The 26,168-nt window shown below is 35.3% G+C and overlaps 1 protein-coding gene across 2 annotated transcripts in view; it reads left to right on the top strand.

Moving 5' to 3' along the window:
- The window catches only part of mle (dosage compensation regulator mle), a 53,835-nt gene that overhangs the window by 8,798 nt on the left and 18,869 nt on the right, over window positions 1–26,168 (top strand). Inside the window, exons 1-8 of one of the 2 annotated variants that reach the window (XM_071587741.1) lie at window positions 2,922–3,024; window positions 8,413–8,459; window positions 11,624–11,853; window positions 15,021–15,182; window positions 20,275–20,472; window positions 20,769–20,982; window positions 22,901–23,140; window positions 24,091–24,293. In XM_071587741.1, coding sequence (XP_071443842.1) covers window positions 3,020–3,024; window positions 8,413–8,459; window positions 11,624–11,853; window positions 15,021–15,182; window positions 20,275–20,472; window positions 20,769–20,982; window positions 22,901–23,140; window positions 24,091–24,293 — 1,299 coding nt within the window. In that variant the 5' untranslated portion in view covers window positions 2,922–3,019. Of the gene's footprint in view, window positions 1–2,921; window positions 3,025–8,412; window positions 8,460–11,623; window positions 11,854–15,020; window positions 15,183–20,274; window positions 20,473–20,768; window positions 20,983–22,900; window positions 23,141–24,090; window positions 24,294–26,168 lie in introns of those variants that run through there. The other variant, XM_071587740.1, reaches the window with a different exon arrangement.

Raw genomic sequence — 26,168 nt, 5'->3', positions numbered from 1 at the left:
AAGCTACTGGAAGCTAATAATTGAAAAACTGAATTTTTTCTTGGACCATTTTGGATGTGTTTAATGGGATAAAGTGATGATTCATTCCTTTTATGCTTTCAAAAACTTAATTAATGTGCTCACAATAAATGAGAAAAAATTACCGGTTTAACTGATTATGTGCTTGAATTGCTTAATGACAAACTAAAATACTTAAGTAGGGATTAGCATAGCAATTAAATACCCACCACCACGGAAATTTGGAGACTATTTAAAATGGCTAAACTCTGTGTTCAGGGTGCAATGGTACATCCTTGGAATACAGAAAAGAGAATACATAATTACATGTGCATTGTCCCATTTAATCAATGGAACATAGATTGAGAGCTACTTTAAATCTTTTATTTCATACATTTTGTGTCTATGTCATCAGCTAGTGAGTGTCATTGCCATTTACTCATAGCCTATCATCCATTCCCTAAAACCTCAGCTTTAACCCTATATAATGGTGCAAATCACCTTATCAAATGATTGGTTCTTCTGCATACTTTCACAAAAATATAGACTAAGTGAGAAATGATGGCTTTTCCGTTAAGGCTTACCTCTTACTTTTTCAAATGGAATCTTCACGTTTCCTAACAAGTGCAGCTGTTGTTAGGCTTGACTTGTCCCATAGTTTTTTCTTTATTTTTCCAGAGTTCATTTAATTATTGACCAATTAAAATTTTAAGAACCTCTATTGTTCATTAAGGCTGGTACGTACTGGCATTCTTTGTTCGGACTCTTTGTCGCACGAGCTGCGTCTGGGATTCTTTTCTAGTATCCAGGATGCTCCGTAACAATGAATCTTGCATATCGTGTGATTCGTTTTAGTATTTTTTGAATCCTATCTGAAATGGGATTCTTTACAAAATGTTGCGCAACATTGAGTCAGTGCATTCATGAATCTTAAACAAGGTTAACCTCTCTACCATTTTTGCACTTTCCTGTTAGTCTTTTACTTTGCTTTTCGTTGATAGCAGTAATAGTGTGGACAACAGATTCTACTTTACAGTTAATTGAGAAGTGGAAAGTGCGGACAGCAAACCAGAGAGTCTGATTTTCTACCACCCAAGCGCAAAAGAGTATGTAACACTCTTGATGAAATCAGCATTAAGGCATTGCAATGCATGAAATGCCCCTTCTCACTCCATCGCACCCTACTCTGTGTGTCTGATGCCCTATTATTAGTGCAGTTCCTTCACCGAGTGGGAGTGATAGCACACTCGACTACGGCACGCATTTATTGTCCTCCTACATGAAGAATTACATGCCAAAGTAAACTTAGTTTGAAATCGCCTATTTTTACATTTCTAAAAATAATGTTTCTTTTTTTATGTTTTTGAGAATTAAATAATTACAAAGAAGAAGTAATTTTTTCCTATTTTTATTGCAAATTGAGCAATAATTAAACATGTACCTACTCCATACAATAAAAAAAAGTTACCTTTATGCACGTTCTCAACGCGGTGGTGGCTGTGCAGACTTCAGGAAAAAACTCGGATGTTATCTGTTTAGAAATTTTGAAAGCATACATGAGGCTTGTATATGAGTCTCCATCTGCAAGGAAACGGAAAGTGACTGCAAGCCTGTTGATAGCAGAAACTGCCACCCTAAAATTCATCTCCTTTTTCGAAATATGTGGTCTGACCTTTTCCAGAAGACATTCAAAATTTACTGGACTCAAAAATTTCTTAATCCCATTTCATCCCATTCCAAAGAAGAAGTAATTTTTTCCTATTTTTATTGCAAATTGAGCAATAATTAAACATGTACCTACTCCATACAATGAAAAAAAGTTACCTTTATGCACGTTCTCAACGCGGTGGTGGCTGTGCAGACTTCAGGAAAAAACTCGGATGTTATCTGTTTAGAAATTTTGAAAGCATACATGAGGCTTGTATATGAGTCTCCATCTGCAAGGAAACGGAAAGTGACTGCAAGCCTGTTGATAGCAGAAACTGCCACCCTAAAATTCATCTCCTTTTTCGAAATATGTGGTCTGACCTTTTCCAGAAGACATTCAAAATTTACTGGACTCAAAAATTTCTTAATCCCATTTCATCCTCCGATCTAAGAGTGTCAAAAAGATTGTGCCCATGCTTATTCCACATAAACCACACATCCACCAACGGTGGCTTCTTTTTAGCCTTTTTTTACTCCGTATAGTGATGTACAGTGCTCCTGCAATCCCTGAAAGTGCAACCTGTCTGACATGCCTCAGATTCAACCTAGATGCGTACACGCCAGGGCGACAATGTTGTGGGGCAAACAGTCTGCGACATGAATCCAAGGCCTGCAACAAAGAGTCCGAAGGAAGAATCCCAGTGCATGTTAGCCATTAGCTATAAAGAAGAATTCAGTGTAGTGCCGTAGTGTGGCTTTGGAACCAAGAGATGTAGTCTAGCCTTCAACATAATTTCCCCTTTGTAACTTAGCTTTATCAGAGTTAGCACATTACAGTAAGAGACTTTGAACTTCTAAATTTATACTTCTAATAAATAGCACTGGTGGAACTAATTATGTAACAAGTGGAAAGATATTGCTAAATAAACCAAATCCAATATGATGGTGGAATTCGTGTCATGAGAGACATCATTGCTTTATTAAGTTAATTTGTGCATAAGCTGCATCTCTAAAATTGAGTGACCTAAATGGTAAGCAAAAGTAATTCAGCTCCCTTGCAAACCAGGTTTTATTAAGTATTCTGCTTGCATCTTATATAATTTTTTATTAGATTTTTTCTATTTCTTCCAACTTTGCTTGTAACATAATGGTATGATGGGGTGTGTTATTATCAGGTCCAAAGTTCTAATTTACCTTAATTTCCCTCTTATTCCTAGAATCTGAGGATTTGTTTTTGAATATATTGTTGTTTATTGGACAAACAAAATGGTTTCATGGATTTGCACCGCCATTTTATTCAGGTGATTAAGCTGAAGTTATTCTCAAATTCAACCTTTGGTGTTAGTCTCTGTGCCAATGAGATAAAAGGAGAATCATGTGGTAAGTAGAATGTAATGCCTATATTTATGTTTAAGGCTAAACATGTACATTATTCTTTGCAGTTAATACAAAATGCATTACATTAAATCGGCTTGTGGTTAGATGAAACTTGCCTATCCACGGTCATATTTAATTTTTATTGAATTAAATGGAATTGGAGGTGCTCTTAGAACCTCTTAAATTATATTAAACAACTTTAGATGATAATTTAACTTGCTCTTTCTTTAATTCTACATGCTATGAATTGCATTTTAAGAGTGAAAGGCAATTAACATGGAGTGGCCACAAGTAATAGAATTGAACCATTTACTTCTTAAAAACCAAGGCAATGATAGGTTTCTCGAAAACAAACTCTTTCTCTGTTCCCAAATTATACTACGCCAACCTTCATGTTACATGATTCCCTGTGGAGCTGCCAATTGTCACAACCACCATTCATCTCACATAAGACACAGCTATGTCGATGAATATATGTCTATTTGAGACAATGCAGTTTGGGGAAAATCCTTACTAAATTTAAGATGGAAAAATGTTATGTTATAGGCTAGTATTTTCATGTTCGCACTTATATTGGTCAACATTAAGTGAAAGGCAAATGAAGTCCTTTTTCCCAACACATCTATTTTTATTGAATATTAGTGTTAATTTCTTTGCTTTCTCCAGTTGTAGTTTATATAGGAAAATATTATCTTTCTAAATTCTAATGAACTTGAGTATTTCATAAGATGTACAGAGTATATCCCTAAGGGTAGAGAAATGATTTTTTCAAACTGATACAGACGGCTGGAGTGGGGCAATTTATGGCGAAAAAGATGATGGGTAATCTTGGGAAAGCAACATGACCTGAGTCAGTTGTATACAGACCATTACAGTGTGCAGATTGCTTCTATACTGGTCCCCTTTTTGAGGGTTGCATCACGAATTCATGATACTACATTCCATAAAGCCAAAATACAAGATAAAAGTTTGTCTTCAGCTAGGAAAATCAGGTTCGAAAAACATGGCCATGCTTAAGGATGCTTATGGAGATGTACCAATGAATGAATGGATTTCTACTGGCACAAGATGTTCCAGGAGGGTAGAGAGGAGGTCGACGATGAGGAATGCCCTGGACATCCATCAAGATGTGAAATGGGAAAAAAAATGAGTGATATACTCAATTCTGATTGACGCCTGAGTGCGAGAATGTTATCAGAAGAGTTCAATATTCCAAAAAGTATAGTGTATCACATTCTTACAGAAAATTTAGCCATTAGAAAGATGTGTGCCAAAATGGTCCCGAGGGTGATTTAGGAAGTTCAGAACTTGCGACTGAGTGTCTGGTTAAGAACAAGGTAGCAATGCTGCCCTACAGCCCAGATGTGACAACACCAAATTTCATTTTGCTTTTAAGAAGAAAAGGAAGCTTGAAAGTCAACCATTTTGAAATGCTGGATAACATTAAACAGGCTGTAACACAAACCTGAACAAGGTTCCTGGTGATACCTTCTGGAAAGGGTAACATGGTTGGCAAAGGCACTGGCATCAGTGTGTTGATTTACTAGGGTGTTATTTTGAAGAATTTCATTTATATTTACTTTGACCTGCAAAACATTATTTTCCGAGGATTATTCCACTTATTTTTTCAAATAGACCCTGTATATGTTGAAAGGCTCCCAGAACATTATTTTGTAGGGTCTGCAATTGAATCCCTCATTGACAAGGATTTTTTTCATGTAGTTGGCTTCAATTTCAACCGTTTCACTCTATCATGGAGGCATCTTCTGGTTAAAGCTGAGGAATCTTTGATCTGGACTGCATCCAAAACGGGCTGAAATTGTTGTCACAAAAGTAACTTATATGATGGAAAGTCCGGGTCTAAAAATTCAGCCTTCACCCCATAAAGATGTTTTACTCATTTTGCAATTATAGCTATCCATGTTATTATGCAGTTTTATTATTTGTGCTCTCTAATTTAAAAAATATATATTTGAGCAATAGTTGATGGTTGACATGTTATTAACAGAATGTGTTTATATATTGGTCTAAATTGACCCCCCATTAAGTGGCAATTTTTGACAGTGCAAAGAAAAAACCTTATGAGGTGATGATAACTGCTAAATACGAAGAAACTGAGTCCCAGAGAGAAAGAGAATGGATTTGTTATGGCAGAATTGCAGGAGCTGAAAAAATGTGTAATGGTTATGAAAGAAGTCAGAAGTTGATTTGCCATATAATGCCAAAAAAACTGTGCATATCAGCTAGGATGTGAATTTCGAGACTTGAAGTGAGTATTTTGAGGATTAATGTGAAAGTGGGCCAAATGTATCTGTTGGTGAAAAGAAAGGGTGGGAAGTTTATGTATAGTGAAATTGATGTTGTTCAAGTGAATTTTATAATATAGTGTGTTTTTTGAAGAATGCATACCAAAGGGTAAATAGAGGATAGTTTGAAAGGAATAGTTTTGAATAAGAAGTTACTGATTGCTCTAAAAGCAGTAAATACACATAGTGAGGCATGTGTCAGATAGAACGAGACCTTGATTGACTGGCTTGAAATAAACTATGATGTGAAATAAGGATGCATTATGTCTCAATGGCTTTTCAATGTTTTTATGAATAAATGTGTAAGAGATGGATGGCATGTGTAATGATTGGGAGTTTAACATACCATGCTCTTAAACAGTGGTATTGTGATGATGGCTTCTTTTTGTTGGCTCAGAGCCTACTAATTCTACAGGAACCGCTGGGTGACCCAGTAGGGTAATAGAAAAAGAAATTGAGGGTAAATGTATCCAAAATAAAAGTAATTGTGTTTGATAAGGAAAATGGGTCTAAATGTCCAGGAATTGAACTGATGAATCGTTTCCTGAAAAAAACCTGAAATCAGGCCATTTTCAATTAGGCTGCCTAATGAAGGTAATTAAAACGAGTTATACATGTGTACTTTTATGGCATTTATATTAGCAGTTAAATATGTTATCAATTTTCTCAGTTAAAACTTCAAAATTGATGCAAGCATGAGTTTTAAAAACTGGTATATGCAATTTTCTGCAAATTTTTCTCCTGTCATACTACCTTGATCAAAAATTTCCCGGAATTTATTCAGAAAATTAAAAATACAAGTTTATTCATCTAAATCTATATTGTCCCCTTCAAAGTAATCCCCATCGACTGCAACACACTTATGCCAGCGCTTGATCCAATCCTCGAAACATTTTTTATATTCGGTTTTCGGTATGTCCATCAGTGCTTCCTGCGATTTTTCCATTACTTCCTCTCGGCTGCTAAAACGCGTTCCCCGTAATGGTTTTTTAACTCGATTGAACAGAAAGAAGTCACAGGGAGCCAAATCAGGTGAATTCGGTGGCTGTTGGATGGTATTTGTTGCATTTTTCGTCAAAAAATTACGAATAATGATAGCACTGTGCGACGGTGCGTTATCATGGTGCAAAATCCACGAGTTTTCTGCCCACATTTCTGGTCTCTTTCGGCGAATTGCTTCACGCAAACGTCTCATAACGCCCAAATAATACTCAATAATAATTTACTGTCTGGCCTTCTGGCAAAAATTCATGATGCACTACACCGTTGTAATCCATGAAAACCGTCAGCATTGCCTTCTTTTTTGACTGAAAACGACGTGGTTTTTTTGGTCTCGGCTCATTTGGTGAACGCCATTCACTTGCCTGATGTCTGGATTGCATGTCGTACTCATAAACCCACGTCTCGTCTCCAGTAATGATCCTTTTGATGAATGTGGGATCGGATTCAGCCTCGCAAATCATGTCTTTTGCGACGTCAACACGGTCTCTTTTTTGCATGAAATTGAGGTCTTTTGGCACCAACTTTGCTGCTACACGACGGAAACCCAAATCATTAACCACAATGTCTTGGGCGGATCCATAGGCAATGTTCAAGTCCTCCGCTATTTCTCTGATGGTTAATTTGCGGTTATTGACCAACATTTCTTTTACTTTATCAATTTTTTCACCGACTTTCGATGTCGATGGTCTGCCACTGCGTTCATCATCTTCGATTGACTCACGACCACTTCTGAACCGCTCGTGCCACTGGTAAACGACCGTTTTTTTTAGAGAATCGTTGCCGAAACACTTTTCCAACATTTCCAACGTCCGTGCGCCACTAAATCCGTTTTTTACGCAAAATTTAATGCAAGTTCGTTGTTGCAAATTTAAATCCATTTCTGAAATTGTAAAAAATCGCCAACACACACAGAGATAGATGTACTCTTGGCTATGTAACTTTTGCAAATGTCAAGTTATGACACTAAGATTTAAAGGGAATATCAACAACAGATGTACCAATTTAACAAAAAAAACAGAACTCAAATCGGAACGATGGGAGCGCCACACGGTGGTTATTCCGGGAACTTTTTGATCAAGGTAGTATTGTCTTAAAATTGATTGGCTAAGAACTATTCTTAGCGTTTTATCAATGTAAGCTTGCTCAAGTTAGAGTGAAAGTGCGCACGGTCATGAAATTTATACACATAAGTATGTTGGTTTCAATTTAAAATAAGTAATTGCAAAAATGTAATTTGAAGAATGTGTAAAATTCATGTAAAGCATATGGATGCGTTCAGCCCACAGTTTAATCTTAAATTAATGATAATTGCTATTGCTTACTGCTGAAACAAGCAAGAGGGAGAACAGACTGAATTATATGCAAAAATGAAATTGTAGCAAGAGAGGCTGAGACCATTCATAAGAGACTGGTTCATTGAGAAATGAAATGCTGAGACACTGAAAGTACAGGTAACAGATACAGTGCAAGTACCTATATAATCAAATTATGAAATGGCTAGTCACTGAAGCTTATTGTTTGTGTTGATTGTGGAGAGTGTAGGTATTGTATGGCATCCAGAAATGATTTGGTAAATCAAGAGTGATAGTAATAACTAGTTACTTTACACACAATGTTCAGTTGTTTGGTGGTTGTGAAATAGGTTCATTTTACATCTCTTTGTAGTGGGCTCTTCATTTAATATAAGTAAAAAGGTTGAAGCTAGTGAGTAATGTGATGTAGTAAATTTGGGAACCTAAGGTCACTCCTTTTTTAGCCCTACCTAGCACATTATCAAAAAGTTCAAAAGGCTTCAGTCTTGTGCTTCTCTAATACTTATGTGTGCATAAATACTGTCCTGTATGTTTTTGGTCAGTTTTAATTTAATTTTAACTACTGATTTCCTTTTGTTAAATATTGTTTAAAGCAAATTTTGTTTGATCTGTATGTATTAGCTATTTTCATGTTATTTTATAAAATAGTGCATGTGTTTTTTGTGCGTGGCCATTATAAATTTAGCTTATGTTTTTAAAGTGTTAATGGATTAAACTTCTATTGTTTTTTCTAATAATTTTTAACTTACAAAATTCAATGTTTTTTCCAGGAGCTTTGTAGCGGAGCTTAGCATATATGTGAAACTGCTAAATCGAAGTAAGTAAAATCAGTTGATGCTGTTTGTTTATTGGTGCTAAAAACAACTAATAATTCGTATACTTGTAATTAATACTAAGATTTTTACAAATTTTGTTAATTGGCTCATCTTTACCATTATTTTTATTCAATTAATTTAATTATACAAGGGTAATTTGAAAAGTTCTCGGAATGGAATAGAAATAAATAACTTACCTAAGTGAATTTTTTTTATTTTTCAATGTCTCTCTGTCTAGTTCGGCTGTTAGTTATTTATTTGAAGTGAATCTCCTTCCACTGAGGAAAATTTTGAGCTTGGGGAATAGTTCGGAATCTGATGGAATCAAATTGGGTGAATAAGGCGGGTGTGGCAACAATTTGTATTGTAGTTCACATACTTTTGCCAAGACAATGACACTTATGTGCAGGTGTGCATTGTCTTGATCAAAGAAGACTTTCTTCCTTGCCAAAGCTTGCATTTTTTTGTGCATCTTCTACTGTAGTTGGTCCACAAAGTTAGCGCAGTATTGTCTAGCAATTGTTTGACCAGTGGGAAGATAATCTATCACCAGAATCCTTTTCGCATTCGAGAAAACTGAAGCCATCACTTTTCCGGCTGATTGTATTGCCTTTGCTCTCCTTGGTGGTGGTGAATCAACATGTTTCCATTGCTTTGACTGCTGTTTTGTCTCTGGGGTATAGTAGTGGACCCAAGTTTCATCTGTGGTCACAAACCAGCGTATAAAATCTTGTTGCTTGCTCTTAAAATGGGTCAAAAATTGTTCAAAAATTTCCATTCTGATGCATTTGTAATCCTGTGTGAAAAGTTGCGGCACCCATATAGCGGATAATTTTGTCATATTCAATTCCAATGTTAAAATGTGATATGCCTGTTCAGATGGCATCCCTACAGCTTCAGTGATTTCTCACACTTTCAGTCTTTGATCATCCTTGTCCATTTTATGCCCTTTTCCAATAATTTCTCAGGTAGTTGCATATTTTGGCCGACCATTTCACAGATCATCATCTAAGCTGTCCTGACCAAACTTACCACTCAACAACATCTGTTGTCCACTCAACAACAGATATGAAGAAGCAAAGTTCCCCAGGGTTTTTAAAGTCTGTATGAATTTCCTTTGCTTTCATACCTTTCTTGACGAAGTATTTAATAACTGTGGGAATCTCAATTTTTTGCCATCTTCACAAATTGCTAGATGGGAGCAACAGCAGAGAGTTGACCGCACCACAGATTTCTTCATAGAGCTCTGACAAGTTACTGGTTTACTCATAAAGGATTACTTATTACTGTGTGGGAAACTCGTTGCACTAGAGCTAATATCTGGTCGTGATTAAGAGAACCTGCCAAAATACCCTTGTACAATGTGCCTTCAGCAACCTTCATGTTGGATGTGATCAATCTGATTTGATTTAATGACTCAGTCCAGCTGTGTGCCATCACTCATTGCAAAAGCCTAATTTTATGCTGCATAATTAAATAAAATGATCACCTAAGATAATTCTTATCACTGAGTAAAAATATAAGTTGAGGTAAACCTGAATACATTAAATATGTTCAAAAACTTGGAAACGTTAACTGGAATTAAAATACTTTCATTCATTTACTATCAATTTCATGAATCGGTATCTTTCAGTAAAAGTGTATAATGTGGAAATTCAAAAATTATGTGAACTTCATAAGCTCTTCTTTGATGATTTAACAGTATCAGTATTAATATCAGCTCTACGAGGAAGAACCCAAAAGTAATGGGACTTGGTCTGCGGTAGGGAGCAAGAGTGGGGGAAGCCTTTGTTCGGCCGGTCGTATGTCAGACTCACGCCTCCTGCGTCAGTATGCACAGTGTCGTCACTGTGACTGGATTTGTCCATCTGTGAGAGCTGTTTCAGTGAAACAATGTTTTTCATTTCGGCAAAAAACATGATGGCAGATTATCAAGAGCAACGCGCTGTAGTGAAATTTTGTTTCCTGTTTGGGAAATCGGCCGTGGAAACTATTGTAATGCTTAAGACTGCTTATGGGGAAGCTGCCCTAAGCAAAACCAGTCTACGAGTGGTTTGCATGTTTTAAAAATGGTGAAATGTCAATTGAAGACCAACCCTGTTCAGGCTGCCCTTCAACATCAAGAACTGGCATTAATGTCAACAAAATCAATGCCCTCATTCGTGAAGACTGTCGCAGAACCATTGATCAACTCTGTTAGATGTCTGGAGTGTCATGGAGTTCAATTCAGAGGATTCTATCTGAAGATTTGCATATGATAAGGGTTGCGGCCAAATTTGTCCCTCGCCATCTCACTAACGAGCAAAGGGACCGTAGAGTTCAGGCATGTTTTGAGCTTCAAAATCAGCTCAAAGAGGACCGGATTTTTTTCCAAGGTGATTGCTGATGATGAATCGAGGTGCTATGGATACGATCCTGAAATAAAGCAGCAATCAAGCCAATAGAAGACAGCTGGCTCTCCTCGTCCAAAAAAAGCTCGCCAAGTGAAATCAAAAATCAAGACAATGCTCATTTGTTTCTTCAATTGCAGAGGTATTGTGCACTCTGACTTTATTCCTCTGGGTCAAACTGTCAACCAGATGTTTTACCTGGAGGTTTTGAAGAGGTTGAGGGAAAGTATTTGGAAGAAAAGAGCAGATCTTTGGCCCACAGGCAACTGGTTCTTCCATCATGACAACACGCTGGCTCATACTGCCCTCTCCGTGATGCAGTTTTTGACAAAAAACGGCATGACATCGATTGTCCACCCCCCCTCCTCACCGCATTTAGCCCTGTGTCTTCTTTTTGTTCCCCAGACTCAAAAGGGACGTGAAAGGAAAGCGTTTTGACACTGTGGAGGAGGTAAAACAAAAATCGCTAGAAGGCCTTAAGGACATCCCGATAAATGAATTTCAGAGATGTTTCAAACAATGGAAGCATCGTTTGGAGAAATGCATGGTGGTCAATGGGGGGGCAATACTTTGAAAGTGAACAAAATTAATGTAAATATATTGAGAACTAAAGAATCTATAACGACATCCCTGTTATTTTTGGGTCCCCCCTCGTATTAGTTATTTTCTCCCTGTTATGTTTAAATTATGTTTGAATGACCCTTGGAAAATGTTTGGCTGTTCTGACTCTTTATGTTTATAGTGATAAGTATTCTTAATCATTTGTTTTTTTCCAGCTATTACTGGGAGAGAGACAGGCTCAAACAAACAATCAGCTTCCAAAAGTTGTGCACTCTCGGTTGTACGACAGTTATATCACTTAGGTGTAATTGAGGCATTTACTGGTACTCTAAAGAAAAACAAGGAAAGTGAGCTTATGAAGCCTCATCCTGTTTCAATAAGCCCGGAATTAGAGGAAAGAGTAATGAAATGTGTGGAGAAAGTTGGTGTGAAACCAGTAATAGTTGTAAGTATATTCATGTGCATAGTTAGTATTGATGGGTGAAGAAATTTCATGTTCATCGATGAGGAGAGGGACTAAATATTTTTTTGATTTATTTAAAAACTTGTCTTTGATATGAATTTTACAAATTACTAATTTAATAAATCCTTAACCTTGTGTCAATACCATATCCTGTGCCATTAATTGAACACTAGAATGCAAAGGGTAGTCATAATTTTCTTTTCAAAGATAATTGTAGTCACCCTTGTGGTAACCTAAGTTCTAAGTATGGAATTGTCTTCTTTCCATTTTTATTTTAAAGGTTATAACCAGCATTTGGTGAAGGATAGTGTAATGTGCTCCATTAAATTTTTTTTGCCACGCATTTACATAGTATTTGAGCCAAGTTTTTAGATGAAAATATCTAATAATGGGATTGAAAAGGGGATGTCCATGTATTGCCACTTTTGTTGGTAGACATATCTTTGCTTAGCAATGTACAGGTTTTTCAGTTTTTCATTCGTGAACCTTCATCTAACCTAGTCAATCTAATATATTCATTTCAGTGATTAGTTAATTTTATATCTTGAATCATCTTTGTTGTTAAACAGTATTCAAATCATTCCATCTACTTCGTTACTTAAATGTAGAGCAATACAAACATATGCAGCTGTAGGCCTTAGCCAGCATGCTAAAAATATGACACAAAACTTTGTATACATTACCTGTGGTTACAAATATTTTCTATAGTTCTCTATAATATTGGATAAATTCATCCACTGGATAGAATGTGTTATTTAAAAGAAATATTTTGAGGTTAAATTTTGAAGGTTTTACTGAAGAAAGGTTTCTCACTGCATCTGGGAATAGATTATTCAATTTAATGCCCTTGTGCAAGAAACCATCCCCACTCCTTTTTTGAGTTTCTATGATGAATATTTTTTTAATAACAGCATTAGATTACCCTCCTGCTACTGTGAACATACCTTTCCATCCCCTCTGTGGTGCACTATCATACTTCAAATTTTATAACAATTATCTTCAAAATAAATTAATAAAAATTTTGTATTAAATAAACAGTGAATCTAGATTATTTTAATTATTTAGATTATTTTATTATTTTGGGAGAAATAAAGGTTATGGAAAAACAATACCCGCCAATTTATTGGCATGTGAGGAGGAGGATGTACTACAGCAAAAGGGATAAATGTATATAAACTTGGTAAGATTAGATATTTAATGGCTCAAAATGGGTTTGGCAAGACTTCCCATGTTATCAATTCAGCATAGTCTGCATAGCCCTCTTTTGCATTTTAAATATATCAGTGGGATCATCCCAGATAATTACCATAGATAATTAGGGGGTGAAAATTTAAAAAATGGACAACCTCATACAACGGGCGTAATTCATTCTGGAATTTTTCTCGATGAGCGAAATGTTCGTTTAGTGAAACAATTGTTCCCATATAAATTAATGTAAAATATGATGATATATTCTATCACAAAAAAATAAGTTAAAAACCAGGTTTATTCAAAGAAAATTATATGTGCATTGTTTAGGATCTTGGATCATCTTCAGCTTTTTTTCTACCATGGATTGAACTTAACTGGAGTGCTGAGCTTGGGTGAAAAAAAATTGAAAGAAATATTTCATTATTAATGATACGTACATAATTTAATTTTACTAGAAATCTGTCTAGATACAATTGTTTTTATCGACGCATCCAAATTTTTTAATAATGAGACTCAATAGTATCATTAAATAAATCTCTGCCACACATAGCCCCTGCCTTATTAGGACGATGCTTCATATGTATAGTACAATGCAACAGTTTTCCATGACATTCAAATCACAATTAGCCTGCTGTTTGGGACTTCTCACTCCATTGAAAGCTCATGGAGTTTCTGAATGGTAAACAAGCAGGGGTTTAATTTCAAATTGCCACTTGCATTGGCACAAAATAGCAGTATGAGATGGCCTTTCATTTACTTGTTGCTGGGCAATGAGCACTCCTCCACTGTTACATGTACATGTATAGTTTTGCTTCAGCATCTTCTTCCCCAAGAGATCCCTTGTCACAATTGAAAACCTATTGCAGCAGGTAACCCTTAGAATCTTTGAGTTTCTTGGAGTCACCAGTGAAGTTCTCTGCTGCCATTCAGACAGCTTGCTGCTTCATGTTTCCTCACAAAGCCATGTATTTTTGTATTGGGATCTCTGGGCAAACAAAAGGTAATAATAATAATGATGTGTATTTTTCTTTAGGTATGTTTTTAAAACTATGTACAAAATATTGTTAAACCTTGCACAAAAAATCACAAGTAATATGTCTCAACACAAGTTTTGAAAAATGGGTGATCTCTAGCGACCCTGCAATGCTGGTGGAATAAGTGCTGAACACTAATTCAAGTAGCTAGCATATAATTATTCCAGGAATTCCCCACCCCTCATCACTCGTTATATGACAAGTCACTTTTTAACCGGGTCATATACGGGAAAAAATTTTGCTCATGGTGCAAATTACTAGCTATGCAAGGTTCTAGTTACGCGAGGTTCCAATGTGTATGAAAATACTTCAGGTAGTTTTTAAATGCCAAAGTTAAAACATTTTAGCAATAATTTGGTTGTAAAGTTTTCTGTTTATGTCTTAAAGTCTTATGTTTGGACCATTTCATGGATTTGTCCTCAGTAATGCCAAGAAAGGAAGCATTTGCTACACAAGATAGTTCAGAGCTTAATAGTTTGTCATTCGGCTGATGTTAACAATAAAAGCTGGAATAAATAAACATATTTTTATAGACTTACATCTACATTATTTTTAGTCGTTGGAGGATATGTAAACTAATATATTTTTCCTTTATTGAATAAGGGTTTGAAGTAGAAAACTTGTCACCTCCTCAAATAGAACTGTGTGTACATTAGGAAGACAATCAGGAAGACATTTATATAAAGAGTGCCTATTAATGACCCATTACAGATATGCTCCTTTTAAGATGTGGCAAAGTGATGTCACAAAAATTGTTATCAAATTTATGTAAATATTTTGCACAATTCAATCATTATTAAATTATAATTTTATGTTAGCATAGTTTAATTTTTTGCAGTTAGTGTATTTTTCTTTGATTCATGTACTCCATGCAATAACCTTCAATTGAATATTAATTATACTATTTTATTTGTTATTATCAAGCCCTCCAGAGCAGATGGCCCCATCTCTTTGCTCAGTGATCATGTGATTGAGGATTTCCAGACTTCAAAACCACAACCTGCAGCTGTTGTTTCATGGTCACCCCCACAGCCCAATTGGAATCCTTGGAAGAATTGTAACATTGATGAAGGGCCATTATCAACCGTATGTGTGACATTTGCATGGTTTTTTCATTGTAGATTGAGGACAGTTATCGTGTTACTGAAAAGCAAGTGCTATTTTGACGACTGTTGTTTGTTCCAATTTGGAGGTTCAGAATTTGTCCATATTCATGTGATGGTGAACATTCTAGTTAATTTACTCCTCATGTTAAGTTTTTGGTGTGTATTTTATTACCTACTGATAATATTTTGGATCAGCATATGCTATTTTTTCATGTAAGAGCTAACTATAACAAGTAATTTGTATGCAGTTCTGATTAATCTTAACCAGTAATTGTTCAATTTAAACTAAAGACATACTTCATTCCATCGCTTAAAATGATAGTTATTTCTATTATATTGTTACTGCTAAAATTCCAGTAAGTATTTCCAGGTGGTGGTATGATACCGTTAAAAAATAATAGCACCACCTGGAGTAATTACAAAAGGCAGGGTTACTCTGCCAGGCGGTATTACCCAGGCAGAAGTTAGTCTCTCCGTCGAAAGCTATTACGAACAAGTTTCAGACAGTTTGATACCACGCTAACAGGGTGGAGTGAAACCCCGACCAGGCACCCTGCCTTTGTCGCTCCACCTAAGAATATTTTCAAAATGGCGGCAGTTTGTTTACATTAGTGATCTTTGCCTGGCATATTAAAATCATAAAATTGTGCTTAGGAGTCCATTATACACTATTATTTTGCATTAGAAATAACCAGAGCAGTTGAGTAGAAACCGGTTTACTGAAATTAGCAATATTGGTTCTTCAAAATTGTATCTCTTAAGAACTATGCTGAACTTAAATATTTTATCAATGCAATGTAAATATTAATTTTGTTCTGCAATAACTGTTATAGGCAGCATATATTTAGTTTATTTTAACACTGAGCTCTTTAACTTTTTATTTGCATACTTCACTTTCATTTGCATTCATCGTTTGAGCAAAATTGGATATTTTGAAAGTATTGCATGAAACAATAGACCGTTCATGTTTAGAATAAATCCACGTAAGGGCATACTTATGAATGTGGGATGTGATTAACCACTTTGAAATAAGTAATGATGAATTTATGAAACATAGTGTTCCTGTATATGATTTGTTCAATAATCATTCATATGCACGCAATTGTTAGTTACTAAATCTCTTCATCTATTATTTTGACATTCTTTTTTGATTATTATTTTGAATAGATATAATTACTTTTTCCATATTAAATTAAGGCAATGAAAAATTACTGAGCTACTAATGTGTTTCAATATGTGATTTCTTAGGTAATTATTCTTTGGTTCACAATTGTGTGGGGGAAAATCTATTGATTTAACTTATTTGTAATCGTATAATATTTTAATTTATTAGCAAAGACATTCAAGAAAATATTGAAATATTATTTTGTTGGAAATGAAAAAGAGGTTTCTTGATTTTTGTGATATCATGGGGGCAATTACCATAGGTACCTATCAAAGCCAGTGTGATTACTGATGTATCGATATAAGCGTAGGAATTAAGATAAGAGTAGGAACTACTTTATGTAATATAAAATCAATGGTAACACTCTCACATGGATTTTTCAATATAATGCAGTAAGGGATTTTTGGATATAAAATACCAAGCATTAAGTTCATCGAGTATTGTTTTGATAAGCTTTGTCGCAGGTTACATGAAGTATGCTATTAGAGGTATAAATTAAATAATTTGGTTTGGGTACCTGTTATGTACGAGGGTCATCCGGAAAGTAGTACCCGTTCGTGCCGCATGAAGTGCTGACGACGCGAGTAGCCGCTGGACGAGGTCAGATAGCTTCAGTGGCTTGTCTGCCTTCTCTGAGCCAAGTTGCGTGACGCTAGCATTGCCTGTGTTGTTTCTGTGATTGTTTACAATGTTTAAAAAAATTGAGAACGCCGCCAGTTGTGAAGTGAGGGCAGTGATTAAATTCCTCAATGCAAGAAACGTTCGCCCATGTGATATTCATCGCCAATTAAAGGAGGTGTATGGAGACAATGTAATGGACGAGTCGTCTGTTCGGCGGTGGTGTCGCAACTTCAACATGGGGAGGGGGAACACACACGACGATGAGCGTTCGGGGAGACCGTCTGTCATTACAGACCAACTGGTGAGCTCAGTTGACGAATTCGTGAGGAACGATCGGCGCGTCACAATTGATGACATCTGTGAGCATTTTCCCAATGTTTCTCGAACAATTGTTCATGAAATTGTTAAACACCATCTGCATTATGCAAAAATTTGTGCAAGATGGGTCCCTCGCGTATCTCAATGAGCTGGCGGCGAAGGACTATGCAGCAGGAATACAGAAACTTGTCACACGTTATGACAAATGCCTTAATTTGCTTGGAGATTATGTTGAGAAGTAGTTTAAAGTATCCTCTTTCAAATAAAATTTTTTATGTTTGTTAATATTTACTTTTGTGTCTTTATTTCACGAACGGGTACTACTTTCCGGATGACCCTCGTAGATAGATTTGTTTCAGTTGAATCTGATACACTGATTTGGGAAACAACTAGGCAAATAGGCTCATATAAAATAAAATGTTCATTCGCACAAAATATGATGATGTTGAATGAACTGAATACTTAAATGAATACCATTAAGAACATATATTGTTTGAAATAATCCCCCTTAAGTAAGCTTTATGCAGTATGATTTAGTAATGGAAAATCCCTTTATAAAAAAGTTCTAAATATCGAAGATGGATTAAAGTAACTGTAAATGAGAAAGGTATGACTGTGATATTCTAAAATCAATCAATATTCAATCAATTTTGGTGGTGATAGAATCACTGTAGTGATACCAAAATATTATTAATGCAAGCCCAAATCTGCAGATTAAATACCTATGGTGAGATTTATAAAAAAAATTAAAAATTATCTCCTTCAAAAGTAAGGCTCGATGACTTCAGAATGTTTATATATTTGACCTAAATGATCATAGAATATTTGACTATAATGTGATAATGTTGCCTAAGTCAAGAGAGTAGCATTTAAATATATCAATCTTTGTGAAGAAGGCAGAAATAAGTACCACATAAAGAGCCACTATCTGGCTCAGTAGAACTCATTTTGATCATTTCGAGTTAATGGACGGAATGGATAATCTCTTTTAAGTAGTTTTCTGATAAATGCCCATTCTTTCACATTCAAGTGCATCATTCAATGTTTGTTTTTGCCATCCATAAATTTCCTCCTAGGTTATATTCTTTTCTTTAATACTTCTAATCTTTCCCAATTAGATTTATTTGCTATCTCAATTCCTTCTCAGGTGTCCCAGCCTATTGCTTCTACTTTGGCAAACTTGTACCCTTCCCTCACTTTGGTGGGAAAGCCTTTACTGCTTGCTAATCCCCTTTAATCAACAAGTCGACTCATGTTAATGTGGTATTCGTTGTCATAATTAGTAAATATGCATATACCTATTTCTTGAGAAGTTTCCGAATGCATTTCGTCTGCTAATTGAAAGGCTAATCACCATTGGCTAGTATCATTTTTGGGCCATATGAATGCAATAATTTTCATATATACAAATTTTCTGGCTATTGATACATCTCCGAGCCCTAAAGTCAACACCGTGATGGCAGTGAGACTCCAGTCCGCTCACTTATAATAGCAGCTGGCGGAGTTATAAAATGTGCTATCGATAACTCCGCCTGACAGAGTGACTCCACTGTCTAGTTTGTAATAGCCCCCTTAGTATTGGAAAAGATTTGCTTTTAGTAAGCCTCATCTCTCGCTAGACTGATTTTAAAGTTTCAGCTATATCCATCATGTGGTATCATTTTCATAGTCGATTGAGGCAACAAACATGTTATTTAGAAAAATGAGATAAACTGAGTTTCGTACAGTGATTAAGGACTTTTATTTAAAAGGCTTAACGACAAAAGAGATGAAAGCGGAGTTAGATGAAGTTCATAGCAGATCTGCTCCTATTTTTGTGACTGTTTGCGATTGGGTAAATGAGTAAAACAACCATAAATGGTAGGCATCTTTCAGGACCTCCAGTAGAAGGTGAAATCCTGCAAAATTATTGACACAATCCTCATTATTATATAGAGCGATAGTACAACAACTTGCCACAACTGACCCAGTACATTACTCCATTGTTGATGTACTTGAAGAAGTTTGGTATTATAGGTGTGACTCTTAAATAACACACTTATTTTTCACACCATTCTCTTCTCTCATAATTCACATCTTTAGATAGAAAGAGAAAGTATATTGCAATATAGATTGCAATATACTTTCTCATTGTATTGCAATATATATTGCATTTATAATCATAAACTAAGTCCATGGTAGAGAAATCTCAAGTAATTCAATAAATTCATTTTCAAATTTAATCATAGCGTACTTAAATTAATTCATATTACTTCAGATATGCAACTTCAATAAGTATCAGTTAAGGACTTTTTGTATTTTTTTATTTTTAAAGATAACTCTATAATTAAGACCCTAGGGTTATTTTGATACATAATTGCATTTGTTTAGTTGTTAAAAATGTTCATATTCTTTTATGTAATGCATAAATATTTCGAATGTAATGGTTATCTATTTTGTCAACCCCGGTTGCGGCGGAATAACGTCCTCGTCTGCCATTCCAAGGGTCCCGGGTTTGATTCCTGCCGGGGTGGGTTTTCCTCCATTTGGGGCTTGGGTGTTTGTAAATGTAACCATTGTTATCATTGATAAGTCTGATATGATTGATTGAGTCTAATCTAAAGGCCAAAATGTGCTGTTTTTGGTCTAATGCTAAATAAATAAATTAAATGTCCCTATTGACCTGACCCTTGACTAATTAAGCTGCATTGATTTTTGAGCTTTTTGAAACCAAACAATGAAATGATAAATGTGTCATATAAATTACCCTGTATTTGCATCAGTGCACAATTTGCCATGTTTGGTGAATTTCAGAGTGTGTGATTGAAAAGTTTCTAGTCACTGTTGTGTATAATTTGCCCATTGTTTCCAAACATTGTATATTAATTGTTGTTTTCTATCAATGAGTTGATTTTATGCATGATTTTTAAAAGCTTGCATTTCTCTAAGTTTAATGCAAAATTTTGAGTAATCTTTCTGATGTTTTTAGGCCACAATGGATCAAATTAGTGATGATCTCAGTAATAGCTTCAAAGAGGAGATGCAAAATAATACTAGACTGCAGGAAATGGTGAAGAAGAGAAGGGAACTGCCAGTTTATAATTCCATGAGTGTAATTATGGAAGCAATCAATGAAAATCCAGTTGTCATTATTAGGGGGAATACAGGATGTGGTAAAACAACACAGGTAACCTAAAAAAAATTTTTGTAAAAACATTTTCTGTCATTAATTTTAACAATCTTAATTACCCACCATTTTACACAATGCATCAATTCCATGTGATTGCAGTATACTAACACACCATCCCAAGTACACTTCAGAAGGTGTGATTTAGATGAAGCACAACCAATTTACAGTTGAATCATTGAAAGTTTGACCTCAACTTTTTATCTATTTTAAAATTTCAAGTGCTTCTTTCCTAATGTATGCAAATTTCTTAAAAAATTATTCATTCTATTCTTATTTTTTCTCTCCTCTTGTAGGTGTGCCAGTATATTTTGGATGACTACATTCAGTCAGGTCAGGGTGCAGCATGCAATATAGTTGTCACTCAACCACGGAGAATATCTGCTGTGTCTGTAGCTGAGAGAGTGGCAAGTGAGAGATTGGAAAATTTGGGACTAAGTGTTGGATACAGTGTGCGCTTTGAATCTTGTCTTCCAAGGCCTTATGGTGGTGTTCTTTTCTGCACTGTTGGTAAGATGATATATGAATAGACCCAAAGTGGGATATTAAGAAGAAATTATTGTTACCTAGTGATTATTCTGCATTGTTAATTTTCTTTTTTTAAATAATTATTGTTATACATTCTATTCATGTAAATAACAGCACAGTAGAACCTCATAATGCGAGTATAATTCGTTCTGCTATCTTTTTCGACAAGGGAAACAACTTTTTGCGTATAAATTAATGTAAAATACAATTATTTGTTCCATGCCGATAAAAATATATTATGTACAAGATTGTTCAAAGAAAATTATGTATACATTGTTTAGGATTGTGGCTCATGTTCACCTTATCTTTATCGAGGAATGAAGTAACTGGGAATGCAAACTCAATTTGTGAAAGCAAAAAAGAATCGAATTGAATTGTTGATTATTTATGATACGTACTTAATTCCTTTTTCCTAGAAAGCTGTCTAGAGACATTTGTTTTTGCCAAAGCTTCAAAATTTGGTAAAAATGCAACTCAGAATAATCATTAAATTAATTTATGGTAAACATTGCCATTAGGGCAATGCCTCAAACTCATGATATGATTCAAAGGTTTTCTGTGACCTCCACATCACATTTAGCAAGCTTTTTGAACTTAACACTTGTTGAAGGCTCATGGAGTTTCAGAATTGTAAACAAGCTGGGGATTAATTTAAACTTCACCGCTTGCATTTGCGCAGTGTGAGATGGCCTTACATTGGCTTATATTGGGCAATACGTTGTCTTCTACTGTTACATGTGGAAATAAAAGTTCACTACAGCATCTTTTTCCATAAGAGACCCGTCTCGTGACAATTAAAAACAAATTGTGGCAGGTAACCTTTAGAATCTACAAGCTTTTTGATGTCACTAATGAAGTTCTCTGCTACCTTTGACTCAGAGATTACTGCTTCACCATGTCTGACAGTGCTGTGGATGATGGTTTTTCTTGTTAACTTCTTGACCCACGCTCGGCTCTACTTAAATACTTGTTCTGCCATTGATGATCCTGACATATTATTTATGAGGTTGGCAAAAACACTTCCCTCTTCTCACAAATTATATTCTCGTCAATGGCATCGTATTGCTATTACTTTTTGTTTAAGCATGTGAGAAACAACCTTTTGACATCATTGAGAATATGTAAACGTTTCGTAGATACTCTTGTCACTATATTTGAAGCATCTATCTCCTTAGCCGTGCTCATGTTCTTGAGGAAAAGGTCAATCATTGATGTCAACTGATTGTTGATGTGCATAATACATGTATCAGCCACCCTCACACTTTGTTCCCAATTTGCAATGACTTTACATTTCTTTTCTAGTGTTATTTCGTAGTTTTATTCTCATATGGCTTTCTTCCAATGGATTTTTCTTCGGGATCACTTGTAAAACTGTGCATAAAATATTATTAAACCTTGCACAAAAGACACTATTAATTTTGAGCTCAAGTTTGGAAAAATATGTGATCATTAGCAATGCTAAGATGCTAGCGGAACGAGTGCTAGAGACAAACTGCAGTAGCAGGAATGCAGTGAATCCAGGAATTCCCCTGTCGTTGTCACTCGTTATGCAGAAAGTGTCTTGTTAAGGGAGTCATTTTTTGGGACCAATATGGGAATCATTTGGTGGGTAAGGTGCTCGCTAAGTGAGGTTTCACTGTATATGGGTATTTCCCGTGGTGCAGTTTTCCATATTCCAGTTTCACTTTTTTTTATGTCATTATGATGTCTTAGTATTCACATTGCCTGTCTCATTTCATTTTTCAGTAATAATTCTTTAACACTGTTTAATTATTTCATGCATTTAATTCAACCTCTCATAAGTTTTGGTAATTAATTATATAGCCTGCTAGATGCAGCTATAAGCCCTATGTACCAGTGGTCCAACTTTAAACTGATATTTTCTTCATATTATTCTTAGGTGTTCTTTTGAGGCGCTTGGAAAATGGCTTGAGGGGTGTCTCACATGTTATTGTTGATGAAATTCATGAACGTGATGTAAATTCGGACTTCATAATGGTTGTTCTTCGTGACATGGTTCACACTTATCCAGATCTACGAATAGTACTCATGTCAGCAACAATTGATACAACTTTGTTTAGTAAATACTTCAATGACTGCCCAGTGGTTGAAGTGGAAGGACGTGCTTTTCCAGTGCAAGGTAAATGTTGATAATTAAAAAATTAAACTTGTGTAATGATATACAGTAGAGAAATTAAAATGGTGCAACATTGGAAAATTTTCAATTTTAATGTAACATATATTTGCCATCTTTCTTTAATTTTGAAGTTGTAGAATGGTAAAATAAAAGATATTCCCTTTAGAATCTGCATAGATATGAATAAAAAAACCATAAGCATAGTAATCAACCCAAAGGCCTGTTTGGTAGGTGATGGTAGAGTTCACCCAGTAATTAGTCAAATGGCATGTGAAATTCACACATCAGGGTAGGGGGGTTAGAACCTTTCCCTACACCAGCTATGGTTTCCCAGGAAGATCTGGTGCCCTAAAAATCACACAGCTTGGGTGGAGATGAGGATATGTGAATAGATGTTTCATTTAATTTTGAAGTTGGCATCATCACAAAGCCCTTTCCAATGTTACCAAAGTCATACTTACAAAACATAGCAAGGTCTGCTTTATCATAATTTTGCGTAACCATCAGGGAAATTTCATTTTCATTTATATTTAAGAATATACTACTTTGCTCTTTCCTTTGCTGTCATTACTAAACCCTGAAAGGTACTTGAGGAAGTAGTGTATTATACATGTGACACTTACATGACATACTTATTATCCAAATCATTGTCTTCTCTCGTAATTCACAACACTGGATAGAAAGTATATTGCTAGAGCTTGTGTATTTGAACCTCTTAAAACTTTTGCCTTTACTATGCATAAATACTTATGTTATGTACAGTGGTAATAATCTGGGAAAACAGCCACTCACTCTCTATCCAAATACTTATCTCATTCCCTATCCATAATTACTTGACAAACTATAAAAAATTACTTGCATAATTAATAAATGAAACTGAAAAAAAGATCAAAAGAGAAATAGGTATTAAAAAATTTTACTGTGCATAACTGAAGCTCCTCTATCAATTTCAGAATATTTTCTGGAAGACTGTGTTCAGTTGGTCAAGTTTATTCCACCAGTTGATAACAAAAAAAGAAAGAGAGACAAAGATGAAGATGGTTTAGAAGAGCCTGAAGAAAACATGAATTCCAAGGTGTCTTCAGAATACTCAGAGTCAACTAAAAATGCAATGAAGAACATAAGTGAAAAGGAAGTCAGTTTTGAACTAATTGTGGTGAGTAAGATATAGTGCTCAATTTCGGTGAAAATATTCAAGCATCCTGAAGGCTTGGGAATTAAAAAAATAGTAGTAAAAATGTCTCATAGCTATGATTAATACTGAGGCAGTGTCTCATAAAATGGTGTTTGTAACAAGAAATCTTGCCCCGACAAATTAGATGCAATGTTCCTGGTCTTGATTTATTTTACACTAAATAAGATGTACTTTATCATGGTGGTTACTTAATATTATACTAAGGCTAAGGACTAAGAGGCCTGGCTTTATGAAAATGTTTTGCTCACTGTATTGAATATGTACCTTTTCCTGCCAAATTTAATCAGATTAGTTGTAATTTAATGTCGGCCTCATGAAAAGTGTTGCAAAATGGACATCAATGATTTTAGTTTTCTATGAAAATGAAGTAATTTGATCTATTACCTGTTTATCATTTTCTACCTCTCAATCAGTCTTGATTGTCCTATACTCCGCTTAGAAAATCAGAAATGCTATTGGGTGTGGCAGCATAACTTCCTTTTTTATAAAGCAAAACCCCTGTAAAAAAGGAAGTTATGTTGCCGCACCCTGTATTATTTAAACTGATGTTTATAGTGGACATGGGCAAGAATTCAGAAGATCGCCACCATCAGGGAGACAAGAACTAACTTGTGTGTAAAATTCATAACTAATGAACTATAGGAGTCCCGTGAATTGCCATTTCACAATATTGGGAATGGAGTAATATTCTTGTATGTGTGATAATAAAGGCAATTTGTAGTAAATTATAAATTGGCAATTTTCTACAAAATAAAATTTATTGATGCGACCGGCTTCAATGTAACTACATCATTGTCATGTAATTTATAGTTTTGTAGGCCAGATTAAGACTTCAGAAATGTTTTTGAGTGTGTGCATTTAACTAGTGGCAAAGATAAAGATGGCAGTTATTGAACTATTCACAGAAGCAGATGGATCAGATTAATATTGTAAATATACTTGAATGGAATATTCATTGTGGTCATTATTGCATTCAATGGAAACATATTGTGTTTAGTATTAGTGATAATTCAGGTACATTTATCAAGCATCGTATTGGACATCATCAACCTTCCTCTAATTTTTTTCCATATAAATTTTTCATATAATTTTATTAATCGTGTATTAAAATTTACTGTCCATGGACTACGACCTTGATGTGGTGAAAGGACTTGTGCATTCTGATGACCCCTGGAACTATGGTGGTGAGAGCAATGAAAATTGCTCCTGGTAGGGTCACTCATGCCAGATAGGTCAAAGGGCCATGGGAGACATAGGGAAGGCAGTCCAAGCATCATCTGTTCAGACTAACCTGATGGCTAGACTGAAAGTGTACTAAGGGAATTGAATCAAATAAGGCTGTGGGAGTAGATGGCACTGCTTATGGTTAGGAAATCACAGGAGGAAGAGTTTTCAATTACTAATGCTGAGGAATTAGGCAAGGAGATTTCATCAAATCAGTTTTAGTTCATATTCCAAAAAAGGGAAAGGGTATATCATGTGAGGACTACGGAATGATAAATTTGGTTTTGCATGAGGCTAAAGTGGTTTTCAGGATCATCACTGATGAGGACAGAGAGCAGGGCAAGTGATTAATTAGGTGATGATCAGTTTGGGCTCAGAAAGGGATGGGTCATGTGTGAATCCTTAGCAGTAATGAGATTAATAATAGAGGAGATCATAAAATACTATAAGGATGTGTTTGTATGTTTTCTAGGGTTCGAAAAGGCATTTGATGGAGTGAATTGGGTGAACTTAATGAATGTATTGCAGAAAATAGGAGGGATAGGAGACTTTGCTGTGACCTGGGATGGCCTCTGGGATGTCTGTAATCACCTGTGCTGTTCAGCGTTTATT

Source organism: Hetaerina americana, unplaced genomic scaffold, assembly GCF_022747635.1.
Source record: "Hetaerina americana unplaced genomic scaffold, ioHetAmer1.1.p SCAF_3, whole genome shotgun sequence".
Lineage (NCBI taxonomy): Eukaryota > Metazoa > Arthropoda > Insecta > Odonata > Calopterygidae > Hetaerina > Hetaerina americana.
This window is presented reverse-complemented; position numbering and strand designations above follow the sequence as displayed.